This window comes from Diabrotica undecimpunctata, chromosome 4 (assembly GCF_040954645.1).
Source record: "Diabrotica undecimpunctata isolate CICGRU chromosome 4, icDiaUnde3, whole genome shotgun sequence".
Lineage (NCBI taxonomy): Eukaryota > Metazoa > Arthropoda > Insecta > Coleoptera > Chrysomelidae > Diabrotica > Diabrotica undecimpunctata.
In genome coordinates this window covers 62,481,077-62,500,399 of record NC_092806.1, presented here as the reverse complement: position 1 = coordinate 62,500,399, position 19,323 = coordinate 62,481,077, and the positions used below count along the sequence as shown (strand labels likewise).

The following is a 19,323-nucleotide window of genomic DNA, read 5'->3' as shown; positions in this document are numbered from 1 at the left end:
CTCAATTCGATCTTGCTAGTATCCCCAGTACTTCTAACTCTTCTTCTCTTAAACTTCTAGGACATATATCACCCGTCCCTTCTCTCACGCAGAAAGTAACCGTTAAGAGATGTTTGATGACTGTTTCAAAAGTATTATATTCAGCTCAGAACATTGCTGTTGTAAAAAGGAAGGCAGTTGAGCAAGCAATAAAAGATAAACAAAAAAAGAAAAAAAAAACAATATCAACTGAGAAAAAAAATTGAATCAAAAAAGAAGTTTCTCAAGCCAAAAAAGGAACCATCTGGCAAAGTGACACAATTTGAAAGTTCAGACTCAGAAAGCTATGATTATGCAGATTTAGTCCAAGATGACGGTATGTCAGTAGAAGAATGGGATGAAGATGAATGTGTGGGATGTGGAGAGGCTTACAATGAAACTACAAACAAGAAGACTGGGTGAAGTGTGTACAGTGTTCTCGGTGGTTTCATGAAGGTTGCTCTAGATTTGAAGTAAAATGTGGCCTTTGCGGTACCAGGGAAATAATGTCACAAAAAGGGAAGTTTCCCATTAATAGAAAGATTGTGGTCAAGGAAGCAAAAGAATAGACTTGTTTGTTTTTTATTTGGTTATTGAACATTTATTATTATGTAAAATATACATATTTGTTATTTATACTTGATTTGTAGTCATTGATCCTACTTTTTTTGATGGACCCCTGGTCCATCTCTCCCAAGCTACTGGTCCATCTCACCCAGACACGTCCGGGTGAGATGGACCATGCAAAGTTTTGGAAAAATGCAATGTAGCCTTTATTAATAATATTCAATTAGAAAGTAAACTCTTAAGGATATAAAACTAAATTCTGTACCAAACGCTTAAATAATAATGTTAATAATTTGACAAATATAATTTTAGTGAGCGTCCAAAGAAATGTGGTCCAACTCTCCCGAACTTACCCTACTTAAGGACCACCCTGTATATATATATATATATATATATATATATATATATATATATATATATATATATATTTCTATTTTAATCATTAACACAAATTGCGTAGGACTATAGCTTTATCAATATATTACAACGTAAAAAATCTTATTTTGTATGACTTCCGATGCAGTTGGTGCACTCAAAAAAAATCAAAACCTCGACAAATACAACAATTAATATCATTTTTTTTCAGCGTTTAAGTATATGATTTAGATTTTCGGAATATTGTTGTATAGGTAACACAAATCCTAATGATCACGCCAAGTTTCGAAGGTAGGCATATGACATCCATAGTGTACTTCAAACAAATGTAACTTAAAAAAAGTAATCACGAATAAATCTGCAACGAAAACAATATTACTTAGAGTTTATTTTTGATGGCACAGACTTCTACAAACCATAGATTTTTTTCTGTTATGTAATGTAATGTATGAAATGTAACTTTTGGGGATTTGTCCTTACATATGCTGGTTAATGGGATTAACATTAATATTACATAAGGTTATTCTACACGGGATAATTACAAAGATAATGATGGCGAATAATATATAACTTCGAGTCTTACCTTTTTGCAGAATATAGGTTTTCTTATCATCATTATCATAAATAGCGTAGAACAGCAAAATCACTACTACAAGAAGTACAAAATATCCTTTCGAAGATCGATGGAACATGTTGTGATATAGCTTTCTTGAAATCTGAAAAAAAAATTAGTATGTTTGTTAACTTTGGATATATTTTTAAATGATTTTAGTAGTACAACTAGGTCTAAAGGTTAATTGGTTTGGTTTGAAAATATTTTTATATAATAATTTTTTCAATTTAATTAGCATGGCCAATAGTATATTACGAGGGTTACTTATTGCTGCAGCTTTGGGACTGGTAAGTCAAATCTAATATTTATAATCGAAAATAAATTTATTGTGTTTTAAAATAGTTTCATAACTATTAATACATTCTTTGACCCCTTGCCGCTTGCTTCCTTATATTTTAGGATAGTTCAAAATATCAAAGCTGCCAGAGAAAATAGTTAAATCCAGATTAGAACTAATTTTAATTCTATTCCAGAAGCACCAAATCATCAGTTTGGTTTTCCTGAAGACCAGGCAACTGTAGAAAACATTAATGAGTCATCAATAATATAGTGCAAGAAACCAAATCGATTATTTGATGATTAACACTAGATATAAATACAGCATCAAATCAATAAAGGCATACCCCGAAGCAGACGCAACATCAAATCACAACCCAATATTATTGGTAAATAAAAATAAAATTAAAGAAACTAAAAAGAAGCAGACCTACAAGAAAATAAACATACGAATCTAAACAACAACGCGATGAAAGAAAAATTAATAGCAGAAAAAAATGAAAATTTAGGAAACAGAGTATTTACCTTAAAATAACTTTGAAAATATAAATAAAACGTAGAAAGCTTTCAAAGAAGCCGTAGTAACACCATCATTGAAATATCTTAAACAAGCGAAAGGTAAAAGAAAGAACTGGATGACCGAGGAAATCTTAATGCTCATGGATACCCCACGAAAATATAAAAATAACACCAAAAAATACAAAGAAATCAAAAATAAAATTCGACAGAAAATTCAAATACAAAAAAAATGATTTACAAGTGCGTAGAAATAAAAAAAACTACAAGAAAAACATGACACTTTTAATGTACATAATATAGGAAGTGAAAGAACTAACATGAAAAACAAAACTAAAGAAACCCCTTTTTGTTAGACGATAATAATTCCAGCATACGTGACAATAGCGGAAAGATTAAACTGTGGAAGAACTATATTGCAAATATTTTTAAAGACTACAGGTAACAAACGAAACGATACTCGCAAGAAAACGAAACAGGACCAGATCTAACAACAGCGAAAATTCAATATGCTTTGGAAAATATGAAAAACTGAAGAGTGCTCGCAACAACCTCCCAATAGACATTATAAAATTAGTGGACGAGAAATATATAGACTAATAGACTTCAGTAGAATTTATAGAACTGGCATAATACCACAAGAATGGCTCACATTTCATTAATAACCATCCCAAAGAAATTAATCGCGAACACTGAAATTATATTGCACGATAAGTTTATGAGCTATAAACTTATGCCAAATGGAATGGTAGCCAAACTGGAAGAAGACATAGAACACACCCAATTTAGAAAAGGTCTGGGAAGAAGATAAGCACTGTGTACATACAATATATTAACACAACGATGTTGTGTTAATATATTGTATGATTCATGATGTAAATCAAGATGCCTATTTTTTATTGATTACAACAAAGCATTCGACAAAGTGAAACATAAGTAACTTATACAACTTCTTAAAGACAAAAAAAGAGATTCCAAAGACATACGAATAATCACCTACCATTACTACCATATATACCTAACCAAAGAGCTACAAAACAAATTAAAGAAAGATCAAAAGCAGAAATAAACATAAAAGATGGGTCAGGTAAGGTTGTATCATATCACCAACTCTATTTAAACTACACTCAGAACACATAGTTAAGAAGGCACTTGAAAACGAAAATATTGGTATAAAAGTGAATGAAATTCCGATTAACAATATTAGATACGCAGATGATACCATCATCATTACCAAAAATCTCCACGATTTGCAAAAGCTATTATATAACAAAAACAGTAGAAATAAATGAAACATATACCTGACATTCAACATAAAGAAATCTAAATTTATGGTTGTATCGAAGAACAACTTTAGCAATATCTTAAACCAAATTAGCAATGAACAGATTAAAAGAGTTAAAAATATATCTATCTAGGAACATAATTGAATAAAAAAAACGTTAAACACGAAGGAAATCACAATAAAGAATTAAGAAAGCGAGAAGCGCATTTTTAATATAAAAAGAATACTACCAGTGGAGACTAAAGCCTAGAACTAATAATGTCAGTAAGGAGCCTTCTTACTGAGTCGCTCTGATGAGTTCTGAGATTACGAAATACGTATAAGTGAATTGCAGATGCATTATACGTGAAATCAAATCTTGAACTGTCTTTTCTATATCTTTATTTACTCCTATGTCGAGTTTTAGAAGCCAGTTCATGAAAGGTTTTTGCTTAGATGAATCAATATGATGTGAAATGCAATTTTAGATTCCCCATGTCGGTCCATTCATCGTCTGCTTGCTTTGCAAATCGTACAAGGCACAGATTTAAGTAGGAATTTGAATTTTGGTTTCTAACAAGTAGAAATCTGTGAATTTTTACTTTTTGCTTTAAAGAAGTAATAATTGACAATGGAAAAACAACGGGAATTCCAAAACGGAACGATTTTCATCTTAAAAAACAGTAAAAAGAAATTGAACAAATGTCCCGAAGGAAATTTTTTTTATACAAAAAAATACAATAGATTAAACATAATGGACAACACTGGTAGTTTTAAAAATAAAATTTACAAAGGAACATGACTAATTAATAAAATACACATAAAGTTTAAAAACGTATTATTATACAGGGTTGGCCACTCAAAACCCACTCTGATATTTGGCAATATTCATTGGAAATCAAGAAAATTTTGAAATAGGTCATTTTTATTAGGGGTTATCTTTTAACGGCATGGACATCTGACATTCGTCAACCCCCTCTCTACAAACCCTTGATTTTAAATAGGGAATAGACCGCGTGTGGAACATCATTAAACAGGAATTTCGCTGGAGAATTCTGGCGATGATGTTTTTTTTTTCATATTAACCCTGTTCTTGTGAAAAAGTATCAATTTACTAAAAGTAATAAGGTACCATTCCGCAACAAGTGACCGAGACAGAAGACCGAGGCAGGTAACACACAGGCGAGACCGATTGTGGACTCTTCATGTCTACTCTCAATGTATTATATCAAGGTCGTTCTGCAGCAGAGACAGAAGCAAGCGACAAAGGGAACATCCATAAACTACGTCGTAAAATATTTGGGCTTCTTAACACCCTCCCTTCCCTTCATCGTAAAGCGTCGTTTACAGTCAAGACCTTCCCTCACGTCAACATCGCAACTGAAACTTATGATATCCGTTTTCAGTGGGGTATAATCAAAATGAGATAGTAATACATAATATTATTAAGGTAAAAGTTAGTACAAAATTATATGTATCGAGACAGTAGCGACAAATTGAAATATACGAACCTACTGTCGTATACCATCGTAATAAACAAACTCCACCCTCTCCCTCTTCTATACGACGTAATATATGGATGTTTCCAAAGGACTGTCGCCTATATGTGACTTGTCAGCCTCCTTCTGGAGCAGTAGTGAAGACGATCGCTACGTGACATTTCTGTGTTAGCACTGATTTGTACATAGTTTCTGATTAAAAATAACCTGAGAAATAAAATTTAATGGCGAGGAACGAATTGGTAGTGGAGTTAGTGGCTAAGAACCCACCACTATTTGATCCTCAAGTACAATCCTGCAAGGATGTTATCGTCCTAGAAAATATAAGATCCTTTTTCGCACATGTAATTCGATTTTTTTTTCTTCCAGTAGCCTTTTAAAGAAAAGTTTCGAAGCCGTTGCAAGTCCTTTTCCTACATCTGATATACTGAAGTATAGACGCACGTTTTGCGTATGTCGCTTGTCTTGGTCGCGTACTCATTTTAAGAAGCGACAGTTCACTTGGTGTCTCGGTCTCGTCTATCTTTCACCTGCCTCGGTCGGTTGTTGTGCATTGCTACATTTACACCTGTTAAAAACTAATCGTAACGCCTATGTTTTACGTGTGTTAATGACACATTTTTCCGTCACGTTAAAAATTACATTGAAAGAAATTTGAAAAAAGTATAGTTACCTGAACTGTTTTGTGTAACGTGTAACAGCGATATTAAATAAGTATTTTTAAAATTCGTTCGAAATGGTCTATTATATCGCAGAACACGTTGATATTATTTACATATTTTCATATACAAAATAGCGAAATTATTTAATTAACTTTATCAAGGTAAGCAACTTCATCACTTATATGTATGAAAATTAGTTCAAAATTCCATTAAACGGGATCAGTAGCTAATAAAAAAGGAAGTGTGATAAACGGGTTAGGATTGATAACACAGTCAGTGAACAGACAATGTTGCCAAAACCCAAAAAAAAAACAACAAAATTTGGGAATACATAGTTGAAAATGTTTATTATTAAAAAAAACTTTACAATTTTAGTTTTACCTCAATTTTGTAAAACTTTTGCAAAAAGGTTGACTTTTCATATATTAGGCTGTATTTCGTAAAATAATGAAAAATTAAATAATTTTTTTTAGAAAACTGTTAACGGTATGACTTTACCTTAAAAATTTGTCTAAATAATTTTTTAACTAATACCCGGCTGCGCGCGCACATAAAGTAATATTCTTTAATTATTGAATTTTTTGGTTAATAATATAAAAAAACTCAAATATTATGTGAATTAATGTTATAGTGAATTAAAAAAATTATAATTAAAAAGAAAAATAAACAATTAAATAAAGCAAAAACAACACCATGTCGCTACCACTGACTTGTTACATCAAACGTTACTGTTTAGATTGAACCGCGCAGTCTATCACAGCATGAGTTCTTTCGATTCTTCAAGTTATGCTCTTGTGCTGCTTTTTTACTAGAATTTCGTGCGGGACAGGCTGTTGTCCTTTCCTGCGTCCCGCACTTTTTCAACTGTCCCTTCTCGCGACCCGTCCCGCAGCTATTTTCACTGTCTTGTCCCGCTGTCCCACAAAGCTAGCTTAAATTACATTTCCTAAATAAGTAAATATTTTTTTTTTATAATGATATAAAGACAAATTTAATATTTATATATTTTTTTGAGCATATTTTGTTTTTATAAATTGTCTTAACAATTAAACATCAGAATTATATTATTAGACCAATTTAATCAGTACTTCAGTTTCTATAAGTGGCACCTTCTCCTGTACAATGTATGGTGTAAAAATTTCTATTTGTTTCTCCTTTAAATTGTTTTAGGTACTGTACTACATAGGATCATTTACGCAACAATTCAATTAGAAGTTTTCAATGTGTTTGTAGAAGATTGAAAATTGTCGCATATTTCTCTAATACCGCTAATATTCTTAATATTTTTTTTATTAATTATTACTTTTGGTTAGACTGAAAATCGCTGTAAGCTTTTTTATTTTACATGGAATGTTGATAACATGTTTATTATGCTAATTATTTATGCTATTAATCCAGGATGCACTGACAAACCAATGAATTTTTGAAAACAAACGTGTAATCGCTAATTAGAATTTATAAAATAAAAGAAATAGCACCTGTATTAACACACAATTCAGACCGTTTTCCACAATATTTTTCCTTTAATGTACAGTATGGTTCAAATTAATGGTATCATTGTGACATATTTCAATAGTTGACAACACTGTCCACACATTCACAGCTGACCAAGCATTGAAAACATAACCTTACTTTCCCCTGCCTTTTTTTGAGGCTGTTTTAGGGCATTTTCCTCTAAGTTTGTGTTGTTTTGTACTATTTTGTATTGTTTTCGGTAATTAGTGAGTTTGTTTTGTTTAATTTCATCATGGATATTACGCCTAGGACGCGTGAGAAAACGCGTGAAAACAAATCCTTTTTAAATTTCGGGACATGGAATGTGAGGAGTTTGTTCGAACAAGGGCAGACGCACAACATGATTCAGGAAATGAACAGACTGAATCTAGAAATATTAGACATAAGCGAAATGCACTGGCCTGGTTCCGGTAAAACATGGTCATTAATAAAACGATATACTACTTCGGACATGACACCCGAGATCATCTATATGGAGGAATAATTATCTCCAGGAGAATCCAAGCAGCCGTTGTAAATTTTGTTCCCTTTTCGCATAGAATGCTATTATAAAAATACAGGGTAATCCAGTGAACATTAATGTAGTACAAGTCTATGCTCCAACTGCAGATAAATCGGAAGCTGAAATAGAACATTCTTATGAACAACTCAAACAACTTCTACAATACACAAGAAAGGAAGAAATTACTATAATAATGGGTGACTTAAATGCAAAGATAGGAAAAGGCCGAGTCGACAATATAATAGATGATTATGGTTTAGGTATAAGGAATGCTAGAGGCGACAGATTGGCTCAATTTTGTCAAGAAGAAAACCTGGCGATTATGAACATCAAGACACCAAAACCCAATCAAGAAATGAAGAAATTAACATCAGAAATGAACAACACTGAGAATGTGAACATTATGTGGAGCAAAATTAAAGATTCTATTATAAAAACACAGAAAGAAACTCTACAAAAGAAAACAGAAAGCAGAAAACCTTGGAGGACTCAAGAAATACTGGAAATCATGGAACAAAGAAGAAAATATAGAAACAAAAACCTAAATAAGTACAGAGAAAAACATAAATTAATAAGGAACAAAATAAACGAGGCTAAGGAAAAGTGGATGATGAAAACATGCATCGAAGTGGAAGAATTGCAGAAAATTATCTGGAAAATCACGAACAAATACAACTAACCGATTAGTTGACAAAAACAATAAACCTATTAATAACCCAATTGAAATAAAACAAGTATGGACTAAATATATTGAAGATCTTTTCATGGACACAAGAACGAAACCAACACAAATTGATAACGAGGAAGCTCCAATAATATTAAAATCTGAAGTCCAACATGCTATAAACAACTCAAAATCTGACAGAGCCCCTGGGCCAGATGAAGTTCATATCGAGCTGATTAAACTTATAGACGAAGACAATTTAAGTGCAATAACTGTACTATTTAACAACATATACAAATCTGGTGAGATACCTACAGAAAAGCTGATATCGAACTTTGTTCCGCTACCAAAAACCAAACACTGTAATGACTATAGATTAATCAGCTTAATGTCATACTTATTAAAAACATTTTTAAAGATTATACATGCAAGAATATTCAGAAAGTGCGAAGATGATATGAGTAATAGACAGTTTGGCTTTCGTAACGGCTTCGGAACAGTGGAAGCTCTCTATAGTTTGACAACTCTTGCACAAAAATGCCGAGACCAAAAGATCTTTTCGTTGCGTTTATAGACTATGAGAAAGCTTTCGACAAAGTTAAACATATCATTCTCAAGGAATGTCTAAAGAGAAAAGGACTCGACAAAAATGACATTAACATGTGAGAAATAATTGAGAAATTGACGCCGATAATAAAAGCATATCGTTTACCGAAATAATATTCTTTTGTAATTCTTTAGAAGTTTTACCGAAGATGTGCATAAAATAATCTGTGTTATGATCATTTTGTAAATGCTATGTAAGAAAAACAACCGTCAGCTATAACCAATTCATTAAATATTCTTACAAGTATGCCGCTCTTTTTACTGAAATTGTCTGCAAAAATCGAAAGATAACCCCTTAAACGAAGCGCAAAAACTAACTGTACCCCTCCTTGAATATTGTTTGAAGTAAACTTATTTCTCAATGAACAGTACGATGTACTGACCCCTGACAAACGGTAAGTCTAGTATTTCTTTCTTTTTATTTTTGCTTTCTCTTCGCCTATTTTTGACTTTATATTTTCTTATTTAACACCTTCGCTGCGCCACCAGTTGAAAAAGACTGGTAACTACGTTTGCAGAAATTACGGCTAAAAATAAATACATGTATGTATTTCCATCTGGCGAGTAACGTACAAACGAAACGCGTTGGTCAAAACTAACATTATAGGTACCTATATTATTGTCTGAAAGAGATCTATCTAATAGAGGGATCATTTATTACCAGTTGGATTCGAGTGGTAACGCATACAAGTTATTTTTTTTTCATTGTGGGGATTCCTCACCAGATGAATTCAACTGGTGAGTAATTTTATTTGTAATTCCCAGCTTAGTTTAGTTATCTCGGTCGAGCCATAATAGTGCTTAAAATATTTGTATAAAGATTGTGTAAAATGAGTAATAGAACTGTTAAATTAGTAAATTTGGCGTTGCAAAATGCAACTGCAAGTGGTAGTTGTGGAGACCCCAATCAGAATTTGGATCGTCACCAAGAAACAACTATAAATACTTTGAGCGAATCAGAGGAAGAACCATTTAGCGACAATTCGGACTGTGATCCTAATTACGCTCCTTCTGAATGTTCAACTAATTCAGATAATGACGAATATAAAATCAGTTCCGAGAGTGACGAAGAATTTATAGGAGACCAAGGTACTTCAAGAGAAATTTTCGAAAACGTAGCAACACTTGATGAATGGATACCAATAACTGAAAATAATGATATAAACATAGGTATAAATGAACATTTAGTAAACCCAGTAATTAACGTTCAGAGTGAATCCATTAGTCCTCTTGAAAGCTATTCACTATTTATAAATGACACGGTTATTGACCTGGTTACAGAAACCAATCGATATGCATCTCAACAATTAAATAACAACTCAATCAAACCTAAATCTAGACAAAGATCCTGGATACTTTTAAATCAACAGGAAATGAAAAGCTTTTTAGCCATTATCATTTGTACAGGTCTGACAAATGTCTCTACTTTACAACAATACTGGTCTAAAAATCCTCTTTACCATAACAGTTTTGTAAGTAGCATCATGACAAGGGACAGATTTTTATTGATCTTAAAATATCTACATTTCAATGATAACGATGGTTTGCAAAATACCACAGATAAACTATACCGAATTAGACCTTTATTAGACATTTTAAACAATAGATTTCAAGATATATTGACACCTGGTAGAAACGTGGTTATCGATGAAAGTATGGTTCCTTGGAGAGGACGCTTAGGGATGCGTCAATATATTAAAAATAAGCGTCACAAGTATGGTGTGAAACTATATAAAGTGTGTACAACAGACTAAGCTGATAACTTTTACTCCAGTGTACCATTAGTTCAAGATCTGCTAGAGAGAAGAACTTTGTATTGTGGAACTTTAAGAAGTAACCGAAAAGGTCTCCCTAAGACAATTGTTACAAGAAAGATGAAATCTAATGAAGTGATAGGTATGTGCAATAAACAAGGGATAAAAGTTATTAAGTGGCAAGATAAGCGGTCTGTTTTAATGATAACCAGCAAGGGGAACCATAACACTGCTCTTTACAATACTGGTCAAAAAAATAGAAAACAAGTAGACATTTTAAAACCCCTTTGTGTTATTGACTACAACAAGGCCAAAAAAGGGGTTGATTATAGTGATCAAATGTCAGCTTACTAAACTGCTCTTAGGAAGACGTTAAAGTGGTATAAAAAAGTTGCTTTTGAGTTAATTTTTGGGGCAGCTTTAGTGAACTCTTGGATCATTTATAATACGATAAATTCAAACACAAATTGGCCTCTAATAAAATTTCGCGAAGAAGTAGCATTTCAGCTAGCCAATAAGTCTACGGACCAAACATTGGTTCAGTCTTCGAAAAGAAAACATATACTGACCAAACCCGAAGGATCTGGTACCAAAAAAAGGAGAAATTGTATGGAATGCTACAAGAAGCTGAGGGAAACAATGAAAAGTAAAGAAGCTGATAAAAGGGTCACTAAAGTTACTACATACTGCAACACATGCGAGGAAAAACCTGCTTTATGTTTACCTTGTTTTAATTTTAAACACAATGTATAAATGTTAAAACTTATACTTACTAATAATTAGCATTTGTTGTTTTTATATTTTATGAAAAATATGTATTTTGTTCTAAATAAAAGTTTTGGGTTTATTTTATTTGAAAATATTATATGCACTTCTAAATTTCAGTTTTTGCTTTACCAGATGAAATAGCCTGGTACTGATGCGGTTTTCAGCAAGTTTGTATATTCCTTGTATGTATATAACTATTACTACAAATAAATCTTTAAAAACTTACACATAGATCGCACTCGCATTTATTAAGAACTACCAGACTATTCCGACTGGTGTATCTAAATACAATATTCTATAGTACCAGTCAATTAAAACTGGTAAAGCATACAACATAATATGTAATTGAATTTTTCGTAATCGCAGCGAAGGTGTTAATTAGGGTCCCAAGTATAATCCCAAGTATAATACCAAGTATAATCCGAGATATAATCCCAAGTATGATCCGAAATATAATTCCAATGCCTATCCGAATATAATCCGAGTATAATCTGAAATATCAGTCTAATGTTGTTTATATCAGTACACTGTTAATCCAACTATGGTTCACCGTTAATCATATATTGTCAGCCAGTCCAAGTGGAGGCAGTTCTAAGTCTAAGTTCTTGCTCAAAATGCGAGAGATTATAAAAGAAATATTTAATTTCCCTATTATATGTGTTGATAATTATATCATAATTTTTTTACTACGTATATAACTTAAATTAATAATTTTAAGACAGTCGCTAATATTAAACATATGTTTAAATCACAATGGATTAACCAATCAATAATTTTATTTTACATTTTTTTTTTGTTATTTTGATATGTTTTGGTTCATTTGAACAGTTAATCTATTGAATAGACACTAGATTTAGTTCTCATGTTTTATGATACTTGATATAATTGATATGGTAATGAATTATTTTATTTCCTATGATAATTATCTACTTCATTTGCTATGATATTTATTTCCGTTATTTGACATGATATCTGAGTACTCTATCTGATCATATTTATTTGATTATTTTGTTTTATATTTTGCATATGATATATTTGACTAAATTCAAATTTAAATTCTTTATTTTCTAATCATGAATGTGTTGCTTGTGTGAGTCCATTTCAAAAGGTAAAAGAAATAATAAATTAGACTTACTCACAATCAATTTAATTTAACTATCCAGACGACCGGTACCACATGTAATATTGGAATAATTACTGTAATTTGTACTGTAATTTAATTTATATCATCTATCTTTGTTTATCTTTATTAGACAACACCCTAATATGGGTTTATTATTTCAGCATTTATTTAACTTTGTATCGAGACCTGAAGATGCTTTGCATATTGTAGAAAGCGAAACCGGTCGTCTGGATAGTTAAATTAAATTGATTGTGAGTAAGTCTAATTTATTATTTCTTTTACCTTTTTTTTATTTTCTTTCTGACAAACATAGTTTGTATAGAATTAGTCATAAATATACATTGCTAAAAACTAAACACCAACCTAGACTAAACAAGACATGAAATGAATTTAAAAGCTAAATGAAATACAGCTAATATCTAAGATCTAAAAAATTCTTCGACTGTATAAAACTTTTTTTCACATAAAAATTGCCTCATTTAAGAGAATCACATAAGATTCCTCTTAAATACATTTATTGAACTGGTGGAATTTACAACTGTGGGCAAATGATTAAACACCTGTGGCCCGTATACCCTGGGCGATTTAAATTTAATGTTACCTTTTGAAAATGGTATATAAATTTTATTACAATATCTAGTATTTAAATTATGTATATCACCACTCGTTTTAAACTGATGTAAGTTATTAAAAATAAAAACACATAATTCAAAAATGTATAGACACGCCAATGTTAAAATTTTATATTTTTTAAAATATTCTCTACAACTAGTTAGTCGGGAGACACCAGCGCCACAACGCAATATTTTCTTTTGTATAACGAAAATACCATTTGCACAACCAGACATACCTCAAAAACATATCCCGTATCTTAGCATGGACTCCACGAGTGCATAATATATCATAATTAGCTGATTTTCCGCCAAAACATATTTTAAATCTCTAATTAGATAGTTAATGGAATTCAACCTCGAAACAAACTCTCCACGATGCAACTTCCAATCAAAACTTCCGTCAATTGTTATTCCCAAAAACTGGCCTGACGACACCTATTTGCATGTTGTTAAAAATAAACTGAAGATTTTCCAGGTATTTTTGTTTATTGTAAAAATGTATAACTTGCTTTTTTTTGGATTAAGATGCAACGCGTTATCGCAAAACCAAGAATATAAAGATGAAAGAAAATGATTACATTGATGTTGTAGGATTAGGTTGGATTTGTTAGATAGAATAATTGACGTATCATCCGCATATATAGTGAAATTTACCGCTCTGTCCACTTGTACGATGTCGTTAATGTAGACTACAAAGAGAATTGGTCCTATTATAGATCATTGGGGAACACCCATGCTTGTAGTAACAAGACTAGATCTACAACTGGTCACACAATTCTCGATCCTCATCTGCAGGCTCACATATTGTTGTCTATTGTTTAGAAATGACATAATCCACTGTAAAGAATTTCCTGTAATACCTATCTGTTTTAGTTTTTTAAATAATATTTCATGGTTGATACAGTCAAATGCCCTACTAAGATCACAAAATATTCCAATAGGACATTCTCCTGCATCAATCAAACTGGTTAAATCAGCATAAAATGCATGGACTGCCGTATTAGTAGATTTACTTTCTTGAAATCCATGTTGATTTATAGTTATGATATTATTGTTTTTTAGATAACCATTTAATCTCTTTCAATATCCATACTCAAATACCTTTGAAAATATACTGGGAATTGTTATAGGCCTATAATTGCTGACCAGTTTTGGATCTACCTTTTTAAAAATGGGAACTACTTTGCCTGTCTTTAAGTAATTAGGAAAATTCCCATTTGCAAAAAGACAAATTGGTGAGAAAAGTTAAAGGATTGATTATAAAAGGTAAAACCTTTTTCACCAAAAATGCAGGTATCTCGTCAAAACTACTAGAGGATTTGTTTTTAAGTTTACTCTGCAGGAGTTCGATCAGTTCCTGCCCAGTAAATGGATACAACTGAAAGAAATTTTCCTGTACTCTACTGTATTACATGGAATTTTCGACACGATATCAATGGATGCATTTTTAAAAAATGTGTTAAAAGTGCATGATACCTCTTGGGGATCTGTAATTATATTATTGTCATCATAAATTAAACAAGTATTAGCATTGTTATTAGCATTTTTTGAAAAATTATTGACAATTTTTCACGTGATTTTATTGGGATTATCAGACGAAATAATGATTTTCTGGTAATAATCTTTTCTTGTTTTGGTCAAAAGTTTTCTCTGTTTTTTCCTTTGTTGTTGATAAAAATCTCTAAGAATTGGTACTGCCCTTGATAATGCGTGTAAATTTCTTAATTCAAAACTCGAGTTTGGCACTTCACTATTAATCCATGTGCATTCTAGTGCATTCGATTACTTTATCTAATATATGTGATGTGCTTATTCTTCGATATTGATATTTTTGAATATATTTTGGTTTAGTGGCTCTTACTTTTTATTTAATGATATTTGCCTTTCTCTTTGTTTTGTAAATATCCCTTTTCTGTTTTTTGGGATTCAAACATTTGAAAAAAAAATGGCGCCATTTTTTCTTTTGAAGAGCTGTTCTTTTAGCTGTTTCCTTTTTGTTGTTATATATCTATTTCTTCTTGTATTACTTACCTCTAAGAATGACCCCGCCCATAATCTATCATGTACTGAGCAACAGAGTCTTCGAGCCTATTGTGTACCGGTGTCTTAAGATTAATTCTTCTATTCCCAAATTTCTTAAGATCTATTCCCGAATTTTCATCCTTAATTTTTTTTGGGGGAATAACGTTCTTTTTGGTTGGGCTTTAAAGCGGCAGAACAATTTTAGGTGATGATAATTTAGAACCTATTTAAAGTACTAAAAAATAGCTCAGAATCTTATTTTTCGAGTAATAATGTCCGCAGAGTACTGAAACATTACAAATTTCATCCATACAAAATACAGTTGCTACAGGAATTATTAAGATAATCCAGAAAGGCGACTACAGTTTTGTGAGATTATGACTGAGAAAATAAATAGTAATCCAAACTTTCTTTTTAATATTTGCTTTCGGATAAACGTTCTTATTTTTTAAATGCACTCAATTGCCGTTATTCGACTGATGAAAATCCTAGAGTTTTCCACAAAACATGTGCTCAACAGTCATTGAAAATAAACGTATGGGCTGGAATTTATGGGAATCGTATTGTTAGGCCATTTTTTTGCAACTAACTTTGAAGTGAGAAGCATATCTAAAATTATTAGACATATTTTGACAGATATATTAAAAAATAATAACAGGTACTCAGAAGATTTCTAACGCATTTCCATCAAGAAATCAACCCTCCGCATTATATCATAAACCTAAGGCGATACTTTAACAAACGGTTTCCTAGCCAATGGATTGGACGAAGAGGTTTTATCGAGTTGCCATCAAGATTCCCTGATTTTACTCTACTGGACTTCTGCCTATAGGATTATTTAAAAAGCAAGGTTTATATAGCAATACCATTCATGCTTTATTGGAAGAACTAAAACGACGAGTAGTGCATGAATGTAATTTAGTAATATCAAAAATCGACTTTATAATTGTAGGTTGGTGGATATCATTTTGAACATTTAATTAAACAATTATAGCTGATGAGTAAACTATTCTAAATTATCAACTTCTTAATTTCAAATTTAGTTCTTTGTATTTACTTTACGTTTAAAAAAATTTCCTATTAATGTTGCAAATTTTGTTTTAATGCAGTTTTTGAAGTGACATAGGCGTTACGTTTAGTTTTTAGGGGTTGTAAACTTTCAATATACTGACACTTTTTCACAAGAATTAATATTAAATTAGGAATATAAAAAAAGTTATGGATGCCTGAATTCTCCAGCGCAATCTGTCTAAAATGATGTACCACAAATGGTAGATTCCTATCTAAAATTAAAGGTTTGTGCTACAGGAAGAGAGGGAGTTGACAAATGATAGATATTTACAAATCATTAAACCATGTTCTTTTTAGAATAAAAATCGACCTATTTTAGCATTTTCACAAAATCCAATAAATATTACCAAACAGGGTGGACTCTTTTAAGTGGTCAACCCTGTATAGTTTAGTTTATATACGAGATATCATTTTTTTAAGTTTTGATAAACTTTGACTTAAAATAAAAATGTTTATCTTTTATTTTCATCACACAAATTAATTATTTCTATTTTTGAATGATTATTTTAATAACTGATATAATTATTTAATATATTTAACTTATAAGTTTATTTTCTATTCAATGTTTTTAAACGATACTTACTCAAATATTGAGAACATATGACAAAATGTTGCAAAAGACCTATGCACGATGTAATAGAAATGACCAGAGACAGAAGTCTATTAGACGGACCATACACGATATCACGACGACCACTACACTTCCTCCTGGGGGTCAACTCTAGGAAGATGTCAGAAAACTAGTCGAAATAAAGGCTAAAGAAGAAATCTTTGCGGATTTTTTTTGGATATGAAGAAGAATTTTAAAATAAAAGAAAAATGTGTTCTCTTACAACTACTAAAATCACAGAAAAGTACAAACGCAACGCAAAATAAGTACGCAACCACAAATCCTACAGTCACTTGTTATAGACAACTACTTGTGTTATTGGACTCGATCTCCTTTTAAAATGATCAATTATATCAAGAAATACAAAGGTAAAACTCTACAAGACAACAATACTTCCAATCCTACCATATGGTTCAGAGACTTGGACTCACAAAACTGAGAGACTGAACAAAAAGTAATGAAAACCTGTTAGGATGTTTCGAAAGAAAAGTACTAAGGCGAATCTATAGAGCGGTGAATGACAATGTAGTGAGGAGAAGACGATACAACTTCAATTTATAGAATATACCAGGAACCAGATATAGTTAAGTATATGAAGACACATCAGGACGTCTGAGGTGGGTAGGGCATGTAATATGGATGGAAAAAAAGGACCCAGCTAGAAAAAAGCTCCTTGGTAGACCCATTGGTCACAGAAGAAGAGGAAGGCCCAGAACAAAGCAACTTCATAACATCGATGACGACATGAGAAATATGGATATACATGCTTGGCGGAGTAAGGCGATGGATATTGACAACTGAAGAAAAATTCTTGAGGATTTACACAGGATTGTAAAGCCAAAATGATGATTAGAGCATAAACGAGAGAATGGATCATCCCAATATCGTAAAACTACTGAAAGCTCTAAATGATTTTGTTAAAATAAAGACACTAGATACCTGCTAGTTCTGTTTCATGAGCATAACTGTTTTTATCCTGCTATAATAGGTTTTTCTTACATATACCATTTTTTTAGTTTTCAATGCAAGTTGAAGTCATCATTTATCTTTGGTGTATCTTTAATTTCATGACATTTTTCCTATAGCCGTATCTCTATTACCTTATATTTTATCTAGAAATAATATAATGATCTAACAATAAAACACTAAAAACTTTTGTTTTTAACACTTATACAAAATTTATTTTAAATTGTTATCACTACAGCTGTTTCGGCAGAGTGTCTTTCACAAGTGATCTATTTTTGGCATGCTTTTACACTTTATAGTCTTTAAATGAATAAGTTGAGAAGGGGAGAACTGTTTATCTCAAGTTGGTCATTCAGAATTATGTCTCTATTTTTAAATTTGTTTCCATAGATTTTAATAAAGATAGCTTTTGACCTTTATTTTGAATGTGAAGAATTTGAACTTCGTCATTAAAAGAATGATTATGGTCTAAAAGTGAAGTGCGTATGTAGAATCTGTTTTTATATTATTCAAAGCCCTTTTGTGTTCTGGTATACGTTTGATAAAATTTCTACCAGTTTGACCGATGAAAGTTTTTGGGCAGTCGCCACATTTAAGTTTGTATACACCACTGTATAAGTGCTTTTTCTTTTGGCTCGTGTTAAAGTTTCTATAGCACACTTATTGTTAAATAAGCACACTTATTTCTGATAATAAGGTCCCTTTAGTGCCCATGCAGTTTCTAAAGCCTAAATAGTTGTTGCTAATTTCACTATCTAATTTTTTATAAATATATTATGAATTATCCTCAGGAACACCTTCAGTGTTCTGAGCACTCTTTCGCACTAAGCTTCTTAGGAATATTTAAGAATCTCGATACTAACCATTATTTTGGTATGGTATCTGTGCTATAAATATTATCGTACAGATCTACCAAAATGTCTACCATTTTCTCATCAAGTTTAAGAAACTCCATTGGGATGTCATCTGAGCTCTTTCCTCACTTTTGTCTATTTTAGAGCATATTCTACTTTTTGTCTTAGAATTTTTGAGACCTGTTTCTTCTGTTTGCTTATTTGTTATTGTTGCCTTTTTTCTCTGAACAATTCTTTGACAACAATTATACTTCGATATTTATTGGATGTTTTGTCTCTGTAAGAAATTTACCATTCGAGTCTTTTATTACATGTATGTGTTTTTGTTTCCTCATTGTCTTTTTTTCATGGTCCATCTAAAGACACACCACCAGACACACCAGAATTTTCTTTTTATTATTTACGATAGTAACGTCCACACTTTTTAACATAACTGCTCTAACTAAAATCACCAAGCCCCCCTT

The 19,323-nt window shown here is 31.5% G+C and overlaps 1 protein-coding gene across 4 annotated transcripts in view; it reads right to left on the bottom strand.

The window, feature by feature from the left end:
- LOC140439581 (uncharacterized) overlaps positions 1-19,323 on the bottom strand; it is a 345,093-nt gene that overhangs the window by 209,994 nt on the left and 115,776 nt on the right. For 3 of the 4 annotated variants that reach the window (XM_072529582.1, XM_072529580.1, XM_072529581.1), the window contains exon 2: positions 1,544-1,676. In XM_072529582.1, coding sequence (XP_072385683.1) covers positions 1,544-1,652 — 109 coding nt within the window. In that variant the 5' untranslated portion in view covers positions 1,653-1,676. Of the gene's footprint in view, positions 1-1,543; positions 1,677-19,323 lie in introns of those variants that run through there. The other variant, XM_072529583.1, reaches the window with a different exon arrangement.